This window comes from Hippocampus comes, unplaced genomic scaffold, assembly GCF_001891065.2.
Source record: "Hippocampus comes isolate QL1 unplaced genomic scaffold, H_comes_QL1_v1.1 scaffold132, whole genome shotgun sequence".
Classification (NCBI taxonomy): domain Eukaryota; kingdom Metazoa; phylum Chordata; class Actinopteri; order Syngnathiformes; family Syngnathidae; genus Hippocampus; species Hippocampus comes.
This window is the reverse complement of record NW_017805467.1, coordinates 4407391-4423439: the sequence shown is the minus strand read 5'-3', so window position 1 is coordinate 4423439 and position 16049 is coordinate 4407391. Positions and strand designations below refer to the sequence as shown.

Sequence of the window (16049 nt, the reverse complement as noted above, 5' to 3'; positions counted from 1 at the left end):
ACAAAATCTCCCATACTGCGCATACATACAACACACGTGATTGCCAGTTAACTATCTTGGAGTGAAATTTGATGCAGTACCATTTTAGTATACCAGTAAACCAAGATGCATACAAATGCGATCATTAACGAGACCAAAAAAACATTTCCTGTAGAAGCCAGATGAAATGTGAGGTTGACAAACCCTTTTCAAACCATTATTCTAAAACTATGATCGGGAAAAAAATGTTTGCTCTAACATAGGAGTACCTAATTTCACTTCTTTCCCCAAAGTATACCAACCAATTATTCTGCATGTGTGTACATTTGGAATAATCATACTGCCCTAGAAACCTGATGTGGGAAAGGGGCTTTTTTCCCCTCCTCTCTCTTTTTTATATGACGTCATTGGGTGGAAGCAGCACTCGAGGGATTTTCATTGCAAGAAAGAAATAGCTGGCCTGATTGTTCTGGACTGTGTCCATGGTGCCGAGAGGGGTTTGTCAACCATGTGAATAGTGGCACTGATGAGGCTCTGAGGGCGCCTTTCATACTGGCAGCTGGAAGAGCACCTTAAATCATGTGGTCTGCAGGGCCTGATTGCATAGGGGGCAAGAAGGGCATTGCATCAGATGGGCTTGGGGTCAGGAGTAGTTCCAACTAACAGGATTATGAAGACTGCAGCCTACCTGCCAGTTAAAAATAGAATCACTGCTGATGTGCATTTTTTCCTTGTCGGACTTCATCTTTGATTTGACCGTTAAAGAAGCAGACCTCCACAAAGGCAAATATGAATTAGATGTAGTTTGTTTTACTGTGTGAAATTGGATTCTTCCTTGACCCACGAGATCCGCCCTCCAGTAAATTAGGTGAAAGTGGCCCTGGAGGTTCCTTTCATGGCATTGAACAAATGGTGGTAAAAATATAAACTCCTCAGCACTGGTACTTGATGTTGTTATTTGTTTGTGTTCGTTATTTCATCTCGTGGCAGGAGCCACAAGTTTATTATGGTTGAAATAATCTCATTTGAATGTCATGATATGGAAAGATGATGAAAAACGCAAAACAAAGTCAATGACTGAATTTTCCATCCAGCAGGAATTACATGAGCCCGCTGTGCATTTTGCATGAAAATTTCAGTTTTGGTCTCAAAAGTTAGGAAGCCCACAATGTTTTCTTAGTACTTTAAGACAAAAAGATTGAGAAGTATGAAGATGTATTCAAACACGTATTGGTTTGAACCATACAACGTGAATGTAACAATGTCATCATAAAACACAAACCACAAATGTAGCTGTGTTTAAACAATGTTGTGCTCAGACGTAGGAACAATCCTCACAAAATGTGCGCATTCATGTTTCCCTACAAAGACGATTTCATCTACGGGTTGTTTGTCGCCATTATATTTCTCTATTGCCCAATACATGGAAGACTGTTCTCTTTTAACATACAAAAATGGTTTTACTCTCTCAGATAAGAAAAACATTTCACAGACAAACTGTACTAGAGTGTTCAATAAATTAAAAAAAAAAGAAGACATTTGTAAAAAAGGCACACCAAGTTCTTTGATAAATGGTACAGGAAAAAGTAAACACTTTCTCTTGCTATACAAACAGGTCTCCATCAGTAGATCTTATTCTATGCTACTTCTATATTATATCTGTAAAAAAGAAAAGAAAAAAAAAGAAAAAAAAGTCTTAAGTTACAAAATTTCTCTCAGTAGTGTCAATGTTTATTTACTGCCAGTCCAGAAAAGAAACATTTCCCAAACTGGCCTACATCCTTCAATTTCTACCGTCATTCTTGCGCGACCATCAAGACTCGAATGTTTGCAGTAAATATTTCCTGAGAACTCTGAAGCCGTTTCTCCGAAACTGTATGTCCATGCCCGGCTTCAAACACCCAAGTGCAAGACGGCTCCGTGCGGGCCAAAACTAAGCCTTTGCTTCTGAGGGCTTATTAAAAAGCACAGCTGCATGAGGATCTCCCCTCTTTTTCTCAAAACTCTTTCAAATCAGCACTTGAGCCTGCTGATGAAATCCCTATGTGTCTGTGGGTGACGCCTCGTGCGTCACGATCTCGATCATCGACGTGGGCTCCATCATGTCACCGTCGTTGTGCTCCTGAAAGTCCAGAGGAGGAGAACGACAATCTCCAAGGCTGTCCTCCTCATCATCGATCGCCTCCTCATCTACTTCCTCTTCCTCCTCCACATCACCATCTTTCTCTATACCGTCCAAGTCCTCCTCCTCCAGGGTCAGCTCAAACTGAAACTTGTCCCCACTTGGCCCTCCAGTGCCTCCCCCATGTCCATGAGACCCCTGATCATAGAACGGTGGGGAGGGACTCTGGGGGATCATGCTCTGATACCAGTTCCTGTTGTCTTCCAGTGTGTCCAGAATATCCTGCGCATCGGGATGAACCAGATCGGCCCAAGTTTCCCACAGAGGGTGGACAATGTAGTCAATGAAACCCACCTGGAAGAACGAAAGACATGCAGATTAGGCATGCCCTTTAAAACAAACAAACAAACAAACAAACAAACAAACAAACAAACAAACAAACAAGAAATTATATGATGCACGTTCCCCACCTGACTTTTTTCCACTGAAGCTGTGTGTTTATCGCACATCGGACTGATCTCCATCCCTCGTTCCCTCTCCCGGTCTCCCTGGTGGAAGAATTCCTCCATTATCCGATCAGTCCACTGACGGTACAGCTCAAGGGACTTTGTGGGGTTGCTCAGGTCAGCACAATGCACCATGTTTCGCAGCACCTTGGGGGAAAAAACATTTTGAAAATGAAAACTTTAAACTACATAGTATATTATGGAAGACAAACAACACACGTTTCCAGTTAGATTTTCACCATAAAAATAAGGAAAAAAAACCCTCATAAAAAAAAAATCAGTTTTGATTGTTGGAGGACAGACATAGTATGAAGTCTAATTGTATCAGAATAAGATGATTTGTAACCAGAGAGTAGCTAGTAGTTAGGAGGTAGCACATAAAGTTGAAAAGAAAATGGCTCATTTGAGAAAGGGAGTGCTAGCGGGAGCAAAGGTTAGCCATTGTCGGAGGATGGCCACTGGCTGAGCAACGTCCCCAAGCACCGTCAAATTATTGGAACCACTAGAAACAAGTAAATGAGAGGTGGATCATTGATAGTATATTCTGTCCTTACCTGTATTCTGTCTGTGTAATTGTCCAGCAACAGCACTCCAGAGCTCGTCACTTTCTTGGTTTCCACCATTGTCTTCAGATCGGCCAACAGACTCATGTGTTTGGACATGTCAGTTGCTAAAACCTGGGAGGCAAAAAAAAAAATATTCCTGAGCATCGGTCCAATTTTTGACATCAAGCCTATCACAAAGTATGTGGACCAGGGATAGGCAACTGGTGGCCGGCGTGTCATATTAGGCCCTTGCTCTCGCTCTGAGTCGCCCCAAATTAATAATAAATACACAAATAAATAAATAAAAAACCTTTTCCCTCTACTACAGTGGACCATCGCATAATCGCAATTCAGCATCCAAAGATTCAACGATTTGCAGATTCTTTTTCTCAAATCATTTGACCATTTTTAAATATATATATATGTATATATATACATTTTTACTATACATCTGGTTAAGAAGTGCGTGGGCCAATGTGGCCTGCTAGTAGCACTGATAGAGAAATGGTGGCCTCCTCCACTATTTACGTAGCCCATCCCTCATGTAGACAAAAATAAAAACCAAGGTGTCGTACCATGTCAATGACCATCTTGCGTAGGGACTGTCGCTGCTTTTTTGTGAGGTTCTGGAAGATGTCACATCCTTCTTCCTGCAGGAGTTTGAATCCCACAGCCAAGTGATGATTCTCTAGCACAGACTCATCGTTGTACATCAGCGCCAGCTCGGAATCTGCTCGCAAGTGAAAAAGAAAAGGAATGGCTCCAAACTACAGCTCCAAAACTTTCCAAGACACTCAAACAAGCCTGTTAATACACTTCTATACATACTGGTATTGATGAGGAATTGGTTTGATACTCCAGGATGGTCAACATCATGGATGGCAGCGGCAAAGATGGCAGCGAGGATTTCAAGATCAGTGAAGACAGCCTGGAGAAAACCAAAGCCAAGCACAAACTTAAAAAAAAAAATTTAAAAATCTGAAAAGCCAACCTGTGCATAATTAGTGTCAAAACTATTTTTGTCCCCAAAAAGTAGATGATGACAATGTCTTATTCATTTGACAATTTCGACTGTCACTGCAGCCCTCATCACAGCCGTCACCGCTTCCTGGTGTGACATGTAAAAAAAAAAAAAAAACCCAGCCAATTGGTCCAGAAACATAAAGTTCCCTGCCCCGACCAAGTCTCATCTCCACCCCACCGCTGCCCATGAACAAAGGTGCTCCTTTATTTTGAAGGTTTCCCAACCCAATCAGCTGTGTTTAGAAACACCAAACCATGAAGCGGTGAGAGCTCTGACGAAGGCTGGAGTGACATCCGAAACTGTCAGCCAACATAAGACAAAACAACTTTTGTTCACCGAACAAAGGAAACCTAAAACCCAGCAACAAATGATGTTGCATAACAAACCATTCATCTGTTGCATCTAACTTACATCAAGGGCTGGAGTAGAGAGAAGGATGTGCGTGGACTGGGCTACGTCAGCTGCATGCAGGCTGTTGTGGTAGGCCACATCGGAATGGTAGTGATCTTCTAGTGTCATCATGTAGGCCACAAATGTGTCCACTGGGATCTTAAATGTTTTTAATAGATCCCGCTCCTTTGAAACATAAGATTGTAACACATAGTTAATGCTGAATCACTTAAGTGGTGTCACACAAAGACATTCGAGGAAAGACAAAGCACATGGAGACAACGTGGAAGTTTCCTACCTGAAAGATGGCGTACATGATGCAGGTAAGAGGTCGGCTGTTTGAGTACTCGGAAACTGTGAAGATATTCAGACCCCATTTGTTCAGATCCTCCAGTTCCTTGGACAGCAACTCCTCTTTATCCGTTTTGACACCGAAACGCGAGATGCTGCTGCTTGAAAGCGAAGGCCCATGGGAGATCTTCTTGACACCGCTGATCTGCGTCATCAGCTGCTGCTTGTGCTGCTTCTTCTTCTCCCGTGTCTTGGGTGTGGGTGATGGTATCTCCACCTCATTCTGTTTGTCTGCAGAAAGACAAAATGTGAAAAGGGCAATGATGCTCTTGTTAGAAACAAAAAAGAATAGTGTGTGTGTGTGTGTGTGTGTGTGTGTGTGTGTGTGTGTGTGTGTGCGTGCGTGTGTATATGAAGGAGAACTCAATAAAGGGGCCATAGTACCTTCCACAGTAGGCCTTTGTTTCCCTAGAAATGCTACCTGAGAACCAAGCTACACCATGGAAACACCTGCAACCTATCAGCCGATCCCCAAGCATGAGGCTGTTCATTTGTGTGTGTGTGTGTGTGTGCGTGCGTGTATGAAGGAGAACTCAATAAAGGGGCCATAGAACCTTCCACAGTAGGCCTTTGTTTCCCTAGAAATGCTACCTGAGAACCAAGCTACACCATGGAAACACCTGCAACCTATCAGCCGATCCCCAAGCATGAGGCTGTTCATTCATCGTCTGCGCTTTCATTTGCTGAATCTATCCCATGCTGTCCTTCTGCTGTCTCCCCCCAACTCCGACAGTTCATTCAAAACTCCGACTCTGCTCATCACTGTTTTATACTCCTCTGGCGGGTTATTCAATTACCAGCTCTAATTCAAAGAATTACTTTCGGTCTCATGCTCCTCCCCTCCTCTTGCACATTCCTTATTTTATATCTGTCATCTTCTCCCCCCAGAGCTCCAGCCAGTTGAGCCAGTTTACACTAAGAGCAGTCAATTAAACCCTCTTGGACGTGTGCAGTCTGCTAAACAAAAGGAAAAGCAGTATCGCATAATCCTTGATCATCCATCCAAACCGAACACACTTGCAGCCCAGTACAACAATGAGCTACCCAGTTTCCCCAACTCCTAAGCCCCGCTGAAAACACACACTCTCTCCATCTCCTCAACTGTCCCCAATACACCTCGCAGTTCAGAGCAATGAAATTAAAAAGGCAGACAACTGCAAAGACTCTACAGCAAAACTGGTCTGATTATTCACCAACAAATGCACATAACACACACCTCTCAACACAAAGATTCTTTTGCTCAAAACAAAACAGCATAGTTCTCTGGTATCATCTCTTCAAATGCTGGTAAAACAAAAAACACTTTTCAAACTCTTTAACAATATCTTCTGGCAGCCCAATTCTCTATCCTCACACATGGATTCAATAGAAACTTGTAATCCTTACATGCTGTTTTTCATTGAAAAAAATTCAAAATATCCACCAACACCTCAGCGCAAATCCGCTGTCTCTTCTCAAATATGAACCACTCACCACTTGTCAGTGTTTCTCCACTTTTGCACACCCTGATTCCTCCATAAATCTAAGCCCTCCTCTGCCAGCTTCACCATCTCCCTACAACCTTGGTTAAATCCTGTCTTTTCCCACTGCCTCCCCTCGCCTCTGCCATTATTCACTCTCCACCAGTATCGTGCCAAAACTACAACTGTCACCCTTATTCCGAAGGAACCTGGTTCAGCTCCCCCCAGACATAACCTCTGCCGCATCTCCAATTTACCCTTCATTTCGAAAGTCCTAGAAGAAGTAGTCGCTGCTCAACTCTATTCTCTTTTAACACACGACAGCCTGTATGAGGCTATCAATATGGGTTTCGTCCCCTCCACAAAATGACTTCTGATCCCCTCGCTGCAGCTGACTCTTGTTCACTTTCCACTCTAATCCTCCTTGACTTGATTGCAGCCTTTGACACCATATCACACACCGTCCTCAACAGACTATCATCCATCGGAATTGCCCACATTGACCTATACTGGTTCCATTCATACCTAAAAGACTCAGTTTATCCAGCGAAAGTCCTTTTTCATTTGATCCCTACCCAGTTACTTCAGGTGGGCCCCAGGGCTCTGTTCTGGGCACTGTGCTTTTCATTATCTACCTCCTCCCCCTTGGAACAATTTTTCATATCGTTGGAATTTTTTTGTACAGGATTATGTTGATTATGTGCACGTATAATACTTTGAATCAAATGTTTTCATAAACAACAAACAGTTATTTATTGATTAGCACACCTACTTTTGCAAATCCAATTGAGAAAGCAGAGGTCTTGTAACAAAGCGTGCTGATCGACACCGGCGTGGAATTGTTTGACTGAATGTGAAGAGTGCATCGCCACACAGATCCGAGGCATTTTGCCAAATAACTCAAAAGCAATGGCAAGAGCAGTTCACGGGACAATCAACAATGCATTACAATGGCTGACTGACGACTTGGCATTCTGTAATAGACAACACTTGCCGGAGATTGCCGAACAAAAGCATTTTTGTTTGGTAAGCGCATCGTTATGGGTGTAACTATAAACCTCGGTAGGTGCGTTAAAAGAAAAATGAAAGTACGCTTGAAATAGTTTTAGCCCTAAATATTACTCAAAAGACGGCAGGCCAAATTTACTTCACACCTGACCTTTAAAGAATTTGAATCAGTATAATGAGTAAAAAAATGATAACTACCACTGTTTGTGTGTGTGAGAAAACTTGTGAGAAAGTATATTGTTGGCTGCAAGTAGCACTAAACCTCCACAGATCATCATGTGTTGTCTCATCAATCACCCAAATAATATTGAAATAGCTTCTCACTACGTTCCAATAACATTGGTTCAGGCCATTTTCTTTCCTTTCGACAGTGAATGAAGTTTCTTCATCATAGGAGGCATCCCTGCTACGAAAATGCACTAAGCTCGAGATGACTCACCCAGTGTGGTAACTGCCAGCAAAAGGGGTTCCTCTGTACCTCTCGTTTTCTCCTTCACTGCAGTCGCTTCGCTCCCACCCTCGCTTTCTCAACTGCCCCCCCCCTCCCGCCAGTGATCCCGCAGTAGGGATATGCCAGTTACACTACATGGATCAGGATGTCGATCGATCGTAAGGACCGTGTCTATAAATAGAATCGACCACCTCCATCTGGTGTGTAATTACATTTTCTTCCAAATTCACGTGTTTATGACCAAGCTGCTTCTTCAAGATTATCACTGATCCTTTCTCCAAGCAAGTTTGAAATCACTGGAAACGATTTGTTGATTGTCTACTGTTAAAATTAATTAATGATGTCATTGAACTGTGAAATTTAAATCTTGACATTATACATACATTATATATTTACATTTTATTTTCTCTTGAAATGTATCATCCCACATCGTATCAGATCCTAACTAATAACTATTCTTTCAAATTTCATGTCTTTTTTCATAATCTACATTTTCTCACATAAATAAACAGCATTTTGGGGCTGGTGCAATCAATCTCGACACAAAGCTCAGTGGCACAGTAATTTATGGTACGCCCCCACAAAAGAACATGCGTAGCAACTCATCCAGCTTCGCTTAGTAGCAAAAATAAACATTAATGAACCTCATTTGTCAAATGCTGTGGTATGATTTGGCTTTATTGGGTGTCAGTATATTGGTATATTTGCATCATGAAAATCCAGATTTTTGATTGTGACTTTGAATGCATGTACTGTATGGCCAGGATGTATGTATGTATGTATGTATGTATGTATGCATTATACAGTTAATTACCTAGGAAAGTGTTGGAGATGAATTCGGACACCTGATTCCCAGACCGACTCATCTCAGATAGGTGTGTCAACTCCCGATTCAACATTCTCTTAAACTGCAAGAGAGAAAGGGGAGGGGGAGAAACAATGGCGTCAGTTTCCAGGGAAAACCTAGGGGAGAAAATGGCGACTCCATGGATTCTGTGGAAAATTCATCGGTTTTATTCCATCAGGTATTTCAACTGTGTAACAAGTGGAGGAATACCACCCCACCGTCACTTCCCCTAATTACAGTCAAAGCACGGTGGCTAATCTTTAAACTCTCTAAATTCACCTTCGGCAACAGTTTGATTACGTGCATTGACATTGTTGATACTCATTTGCCAGTTTTACATGTGTCAGTTTTTTTGTGGGCATGTGTCCAGCAGATCATCTCCACTTGCACTTTACATCAATACATTTGGTCAATTATCATGCTGTTTTCCTTTGAACACAAATTCATATGAAACGTTTGGATGCCCGAGAGGTTACACCGAAATCCAGGACACTGCAGTAGCAACTGTTGACAGACTGATGCATTCATGCGCGCACAGACCGCACACCAACACACACACACATCAAGCACATAGCTCTGCAGAGGGCTCAAGATGGAGCCTGCGCTACAAAACATCACTTTGGCACAGAAAGAATATCAGGCAAGTGGCATCAAAGATCCAAAGTAACTATTGATTTCCAAAAAAACAGACGGAGAATTTGATTTGGCTTCACAGCACAGCGAATGAGTGTGCTAACCCCGAAAATCGGCATTAAAAATCACACACCTTAATGTAACCCCAAGACACCGACAGCAGGTAATTGGCTTCAGGCATTTTGGATCCTGTTTTCTCGTTCCTTATCAAAGCCAGAACTGTAATCCACTGAGGAAAAACTATGGAGGCAGTTGAACAGGATTCTCTCAGCCGCCGCCCCCCCTACCCCCCCCCCCCCAAAAAAACAATGCCTTGTCTCCTTGTGTTCCTTTTTAGCAGCTTAGAGAGTAGCTTGATGGTGGCCCTCTCTCCCTTCTTGCTGCAAGAAGAGGCCAGCTCCAAGTCCCCATGCCCGCCGTGTATGGATGGAAAGGTGCCTGGATGCAAGTGGAAAATGGGTGCTGCGAGATGGGCTGGAGCAGCAGCAGCTGTGAGCCGTAAGCAGAGGGATTCACAGTGCACTAATGAATAATGGAGAAGAAATGACCATGGGAGGCGTGGGAGGAAGGAGCGAGGGCTGGGGGGTAGCGATGAAGATGGGAGGAGCAGATGGGGGCGGGAGGGAGGCTGCGATGTTCATCTGACATGAGGGGGGGTTCCTCTGCTGGGTTTGTCTCGGTTCGATGCTCTCAGTGCTGTAATGCTCGGGCTCCCCACCCCCACCCTCTGACTACACTCTCTCTCTCTCTCTCTCTCTCTCTCTCTCGCTCGCTCTCACTCCCTCCCTTTCCCCTGATGTAGTTTGCCAGCCCCAGCAACACGTTCCATGCAGAACACATGATTTGACAAAAATGTGTAGAAAAGACAGGGCGATGGATGGGCTCCACCAGGTTAGCAAGTGTATGGTTCGTAGTGGGACGTGAAGAACCTTTTCACTGTAATTCTGACAAAATTAAGGGACAAAAATCTGTACAATCTCACAATCAATGGAGCATTTAGTCTCGGTTTTTATGCCGGTGAAATATTGAGTCCTTCATTCATAAATGTTTAAATTAAATTACATTCAGATTACCCTTTTCAGTGGGTAGGGGTTTTTCGCCCGTATACAATTTGGAGGAAAAAAAAATGTTTAGCCATCTGTGCGAACACTGCAGGGACCAAAAAAACCTTGACCTCATAACTGCACGTGTTATGAAGTCAGCCATTGAGAGGAAAGCATCCCTGAGCCTCCACGGTGAACCAATGAATGCTGCTCACATTTTCTGGAACGTGAATGTGCAGCATCTTATCATGATCTCTATTACCAGTTTCTCCACGCCCTCTCTCTCTTTTACAGATTCTGCTGTTTGCTGATGTACAGCAGCCAGCATGGAGCAGACATCATAAGTCTGATCATTAACCACATCCCATATTAGATATGGTGTGTGTCTGTGTGTGTGTGGGGGGGGGGTATTTTTAACAGTCTGTACTGAGGAGATGACAAGAAGGAGATTGGAGTTAATTGCAGCCCAATTTAGCTGACATCAACCAACCGATTTGTGTTTGCGCTGTGTGTGTGTGTGTGTGTGTGTGTGTGTGTGTGTGTGTGTGTGTGTGTGTGTGTCCCAAATACGAGAACACCCAAACACCATGGCAACAATATCAGGCAGCCAGTATGCGGCTGTTTTCAGTGGAGAGGAAAAGAGGAGAAAGGGGAGGCTTCCCTTTTCCTTTGCAGGCAGACATGTGGTATCGCTGCTGAGCTGTCACGAGGACACACCACACACATCGCCTGAGCTCACATCCAACCCATACAAACTGAAAATCGCTCCCCGCCCACCACTGATGCACCTCTTCCCGCCACTCCGTCTCTCGCTCACGATCCGCCACTTACATGTCAATTTCTCTACTGGCTGCCACTTGCCAACACAGTCATCAATCTCTGTCTGACTGCCTCACAGGCGCAATCGATGGGCTGTCCTCGACGCATGTGGACACTGCTGCATTGTACAAGGCTCGGGCCACCTGATTTGAATATGCGGTTATATCAGGGGCATGAGGCAATTTTGATGCATGGCGCTGCTTTTGTCACAACTCAACAATGGCTGCGAGGTTCTACAGGGTTACCCTCCTGCTCAATAGCTGTGATTTTTCTTTTTTTTTGGGAGAGTGCCAATCATCCATGGGAACCCACAAGTTCCCTTTTGGCTGCAGATGTGGATATGAGCTTGAGTGGGACACAAACGATAAAGATGAGAGGGAGATCAAAGCTCACGCTGGGAGGATTCCGGATTGTCCTCCCACAGAGGGAAAGAATCCAGAGAGAAAGAACCAAGAACTGGGAGATTGGATGCAAAAAAAAAATCTGAAGTTCAAGAGACGAGGCAGTGCTTTATATAATACTACACTGCATAATATATAAAGAAACCAGAAATAACAGTGGCTGATGTCTCTCTGCACTACGGTGCATTTGATTTCATTGCGGGAGTAGGATAGTCTCTTTGCTCCTTTTGGCCGAATGACACCAAGAAGTGTCGTGTGGTGCATAAAATGTGATTTTACTAATTGCTTACAATGTCTGCCATCCTTTTGGTCATTTTCTGCATCCTTCCCTTTGTACTGCTATCGCTCTATGAGCACATCTCCTTCTGTTCCTTCCCTCTGTGAACCCCCCACCTCTCTGCTAGCTTGACTAAGAAAGCTGCAGCGATAGAGACAGAGAAGTTGAAGGGAGCCTCTGGCATTTCAGTGAAGGTAGGCGAAAAAAAACCCCCCACAAAAAAGCAACCACACACTCTGCGCCTCCATTCAGATACCCACTGGACATCTTAAGGTGGAGGCCAGCCAGGTGTGGTGTCTCCCTCCCTTGAACGGGACACTGCCTGGCTGTCCCTCTGTTGATCGATTTGTCGAACCATGAACGCAATCCATCCATCCATCCATCAAAACAAAAATGATACAAAACCAAACAAGAATAGAGGCTTACAACCACTAGTGGGCGCTCTGTGTTAAGACTGCTGTATGACAGGATTAATTGACCTTCCTGACCTTGCATCCTGACACATCCGCCAATTTAGAGACTTCAAATAAATGCACAGCGATTTAAAGGCGATGTAAGAGATGAGATTAAATTACAGTGAAGAGTAATTTTGAAATAACACTTCACTCACTATTGTAGGAGAGTTGAAGCACACTTTTTAGACATACATATTTAATGAGTTCAATTTCAACTTTGTTCTTTTATGTTTTAACATGAACTAAGAATACGGCAAATAGCATGCAGCCCTTTCATTTTTTTGTACCTCCTTAAGCAAACATGCTGCAAGGCAGTAAAATCAGTTAAGACAGTTATGACTCTCAATGAAATAACTTGTGAAGCCATTTGTGTTTAAGTGCTGTTGGACCTTTTTTTCTTAAGTATAGCTATGGCATTTGCAGACAACAAAAGGAGGACAATTGAAATGTTTCAAAATGTAGAATTACTCCTCTCCTTTGTGCCTGTTAGGCCCAGAAAGATGCGATGTGGTCCATCATTTTTTGGGTTGTAACACAGCAGTCAGCAGGATAGTTTCTTCTAAAGGCCAATAGCGACAAATATGAAACAGTAAACTTGTGAAATCACAAAGAATTAATCACAGAAAGGAATGGCTTAAAAATGTACGCATGTGCTCTGTAGTGAATAGAACAGAACAATTTGTCAAAAGTAAAAGATCGCTTGCTGATTTATCAATACCCAATACAGATATTAATCTCGAAACGTTTTCCACAAGTGGACTTACATTTAAATGGCAGCACTGCTTGTTCCATGTGGCCAAATAATAAGTTAACTTCATTGTCATGCAATATACACGTCAACATTGTCTGAACAGCAGAGCTATGAAAACATCAATTTCATGAGTGTAGGGTATACTTTAGGCTCTCATAAATTAACTAAACTTAGACCTAACCACAGCATGCACAAACGGCAAAAGTGGAGCACATAAAGTCCACATAAACCAGATTCGTAAACCCCCGTTGCTCCCCCCCAAAAAATACATCTTAACAAAGCAAAAGTTATTCAAGAAACTCACCTTCCTCCAGCCATTAAGCTTCCCTAATTTCCTCTCTTTCTTGTCAAAATAGCAGGCTCCCATCTTGTTGCCGTTAAGTGCAGAGTAGTCTGTTGAAGTGGCTCAGTCTGACTAGAGCATGAGTAAAAAGACCAAGCCTTGACTTTCTGACGCTGGGAAACACCACAGTTCGAGTGACTCACTTGGGGCTGTGAGGTCTGACTCGGCTTTACCTCATTCTGCCTGTCTTTATGCGTGTGCGTGCGTGTACGAGCTAGCGAGGCCTCTGCCCGAAACACACTCCCTCATGAGTGTAGTCCCGCCTCAGTACTGTTGTCCACCCTGCTTGTTGTTCAACCCTCCTTAAGCCAGCACACTCAGCTGCCAAATTGGACAGAACATCTTTATGGCAAAGAAAACATCGTCTTTTTATAGACTATTCATGTTGAAATAAGAGGCGTATTTCCTTAAGCCAGGTCACCAAAATGCTGTGGTGACTATATTTACTTAAACACTCTATTATGCCATCCCACCAGTACAAATAGGAGCTTTGTAGTCGGACCGGGGGAAAAAAAAGTCATCCAAGCGTGATTACTCGATCATTCAATTGAAGAGTCTAAAAACATCCATACGCCAGCCATACGTTTGAGCATTAAACACACACACAACTGAACAAGTGATGCAGTTGAACATCATACAGAGAAAATGTTGTGCATCTCGCATGTATCTGAATGAATTTGAAACCACATTCAACTCCATTTTTGACTTGACTCTGGACTGACTTGGGACAGGCCAACAAATCTATTGACTTGTTCACCAACCATTACATTGAGATTTCTCAAAAGGCAGCCGGTATAAGCGGTTATGCTTGTCCTGTACAAGGTCACAGGAAGCTGGAGAGAGTAAAGCCGAGACAGCCTGACGGTCACTCATTAAGTCGCTCCAAAAAGGAGTTACCCAGTGGTGATCAGCAGTAAGATCCACCCAGCACCATGCAACCTCACATTTTAGCTACCTTCTCTTATTTCATACTTTGCATTTTTTTCCATCCTATGAGGGGTATGTTGGCTGACTGGTAGTAATTAAACCAGGTCAGATGAAGGAGGGGTAGAAGTAATTTTTAGTTTCAAGTAAGAAACAAGGGAAGTTGAGGAAATGCTTGGGTTCCAGAGGCATTACCATAAGTCCATAAACAGACATGTTGAATGCCGGGCGCCTGATGAGCTTGTTTGATCCACATGAGGTGATGTGCTTGGCTGCAACATCGCCGACAACAGTTTGGAATGTAACAACAACAACAACAACAGCTGTTTTTATTGTAGTTCAGGAAAGTGCATTGGATATGCTTGAAATACTGTTGATGGGAACACAACTGTTCATCAAGAATCAACGCCACAGAACATGGATCAACTCGGATTGGAAAAGTGTTCAAATAAAGAAAAAATAGCGAAGAGTTATGAAGAAATTGTCCGTTTTAATAATGAAGACATCCGAGTAGACGTAACATCGGGCCTGTCAACAGTTTGAAAGATTATTGCGCCCCAGTTGTTTGTCTGCAAAGGCTTCTACAAATGTTTGCTCATTTAAATGTTGCTCATTTATTAGGTTAATGTTGTACCTTGTGATTAAACAATCATGATGTAATACATGTATTATATAATAAAAAAAAAAAAAATCAAGTCGAACTGGTTGTCTGTTTCGACTGCGAGTTTAGATGACCACAGAAAGAGAGATGAACATGAAAATTCCTGATGGGATATTTGCTTTAATTGTCACCAGGGTTCGAAATTAACTTCTTTGATCACCAGCCGATATTGCCGGTGACTTTCTAAAGTCACCAGCCGATCACAATGTCCATTAGCTCTGCTTTATTTTAATCTACCTCCCTCATACCATCTCTGTTAGTTTCTCACACTAGTTGCCCTCAAGACCAGGGGTGGGCAAACATTTTGACTTGCAGGCCAAAATTTGCAAAGAGGAGCCGGACCACGAACATTTGGGCCAGATGTACTAAAGCATTGCGTGTAGCGCACAAACCTCATTGCACACTAAGCACCCGCCACAAAATGTACAACTTACTAACAGTGTGCCCTGAGGACTGTGCCATTCAAATGTGCAAAATAGCTCTCATCCATGTAGTATGTGTGTGTCAATTAACCCTTTCATGCACCCTGTTACCTGATAACATGATAAACTGTCCACTGTAGTAATCGCTGTACCTGAAAGGATTAATATGCAAGATGCGACACTGACACACTATTTGGCACGATCGTGGGAGGAGAAAATATCACTAGACAGCACACATACGGTGATCTGTTAAACCTGGAGATTGCGTCTGTTTTTAATAAGTTTCTTTTGAAGGCGCAAATTTAAAGAAAATAGATTACCGTAAATTCCGTATTACAAGCCGCTACTTTTTTCCCACACTTTCAACACTGCGGCGTGTAATATGAAGCGGCTTTTTAATTATTTTTTTTCCATCGCGGGAAAAACATGGACCAATAAAATGAATGAGTAGTTCACTGAGGTCCAATGAGATTGTATGATTACCGGTAATCACAACTTCCTTATTTCAGTCTTTCTTCTAACTCTGATCAACATGGAGAATACTAGACGAAAATCATATAATGCAGCTTTTAAACTAAAAGCGATCACTCTGGCAGTTAAAGAAGGAAATCGAGCTGCTGCCCGTAATCTTGGCATA

General features: G+C 43.0%; 1 protein-coding gene across 5 annotated transcripts in view; it reads right to left on the bottom strand.

Moving 5' to 3' along the window:
• Positions 1 to 226: 226 nt before the first annotated feature.
• LOC109519020 (cAMP-specific 3',5'-cyclic phosphodiesterase 4B-like) overlaps positions 227 to 16049 on the bottom strand; it is a 69358-nt gene continuing 53535 nt past the window's right edge. For 2 of the 5 annotated variants that reach the window (XM_019875257.1, XM_019875253.1), the window contains 8 exons: positions 8651 to 8744; positions 4865 to 5148; positions 4588 to 4752; positions 3981 to 4080; positions 3728 to 3882; positions 3162 to 3284; positions 2572 to 2754; positions 227 to 2455 (listed from right to left, as the gene is read on the bottom strand). In XM_019875257.1, the coding sequence (XP_019730816.1) occupies positions 2021 to 2455; positions 2572 to 2754; positions 3162 to 3284; positions 3728 to 3882; positions 3981 to 4080; positions 4588 to 4752; positions 4865 to 5148; positions 8651 to 8744 (1539 nt within the window). In that variant the 3' untranslated portion in view covers positions 227 to 2020. Of the gene's footprint in view, positions 2456 to 2571; positions 2755 to 3161; positions 3285 to 3727; positions 3883 to 3980; positions 4081 to 4587; positions 4753 to 4864; positions 5149 to 8650; positions 8745 to 9449; positions 10052 to 13366; positions 13659 to 16049 lie in introns of those variants that run through there. The other 3 variants (XM_019875254.1, XM_019875255.1, XM_019875256.1) reach the window with 3 other exon arrangements.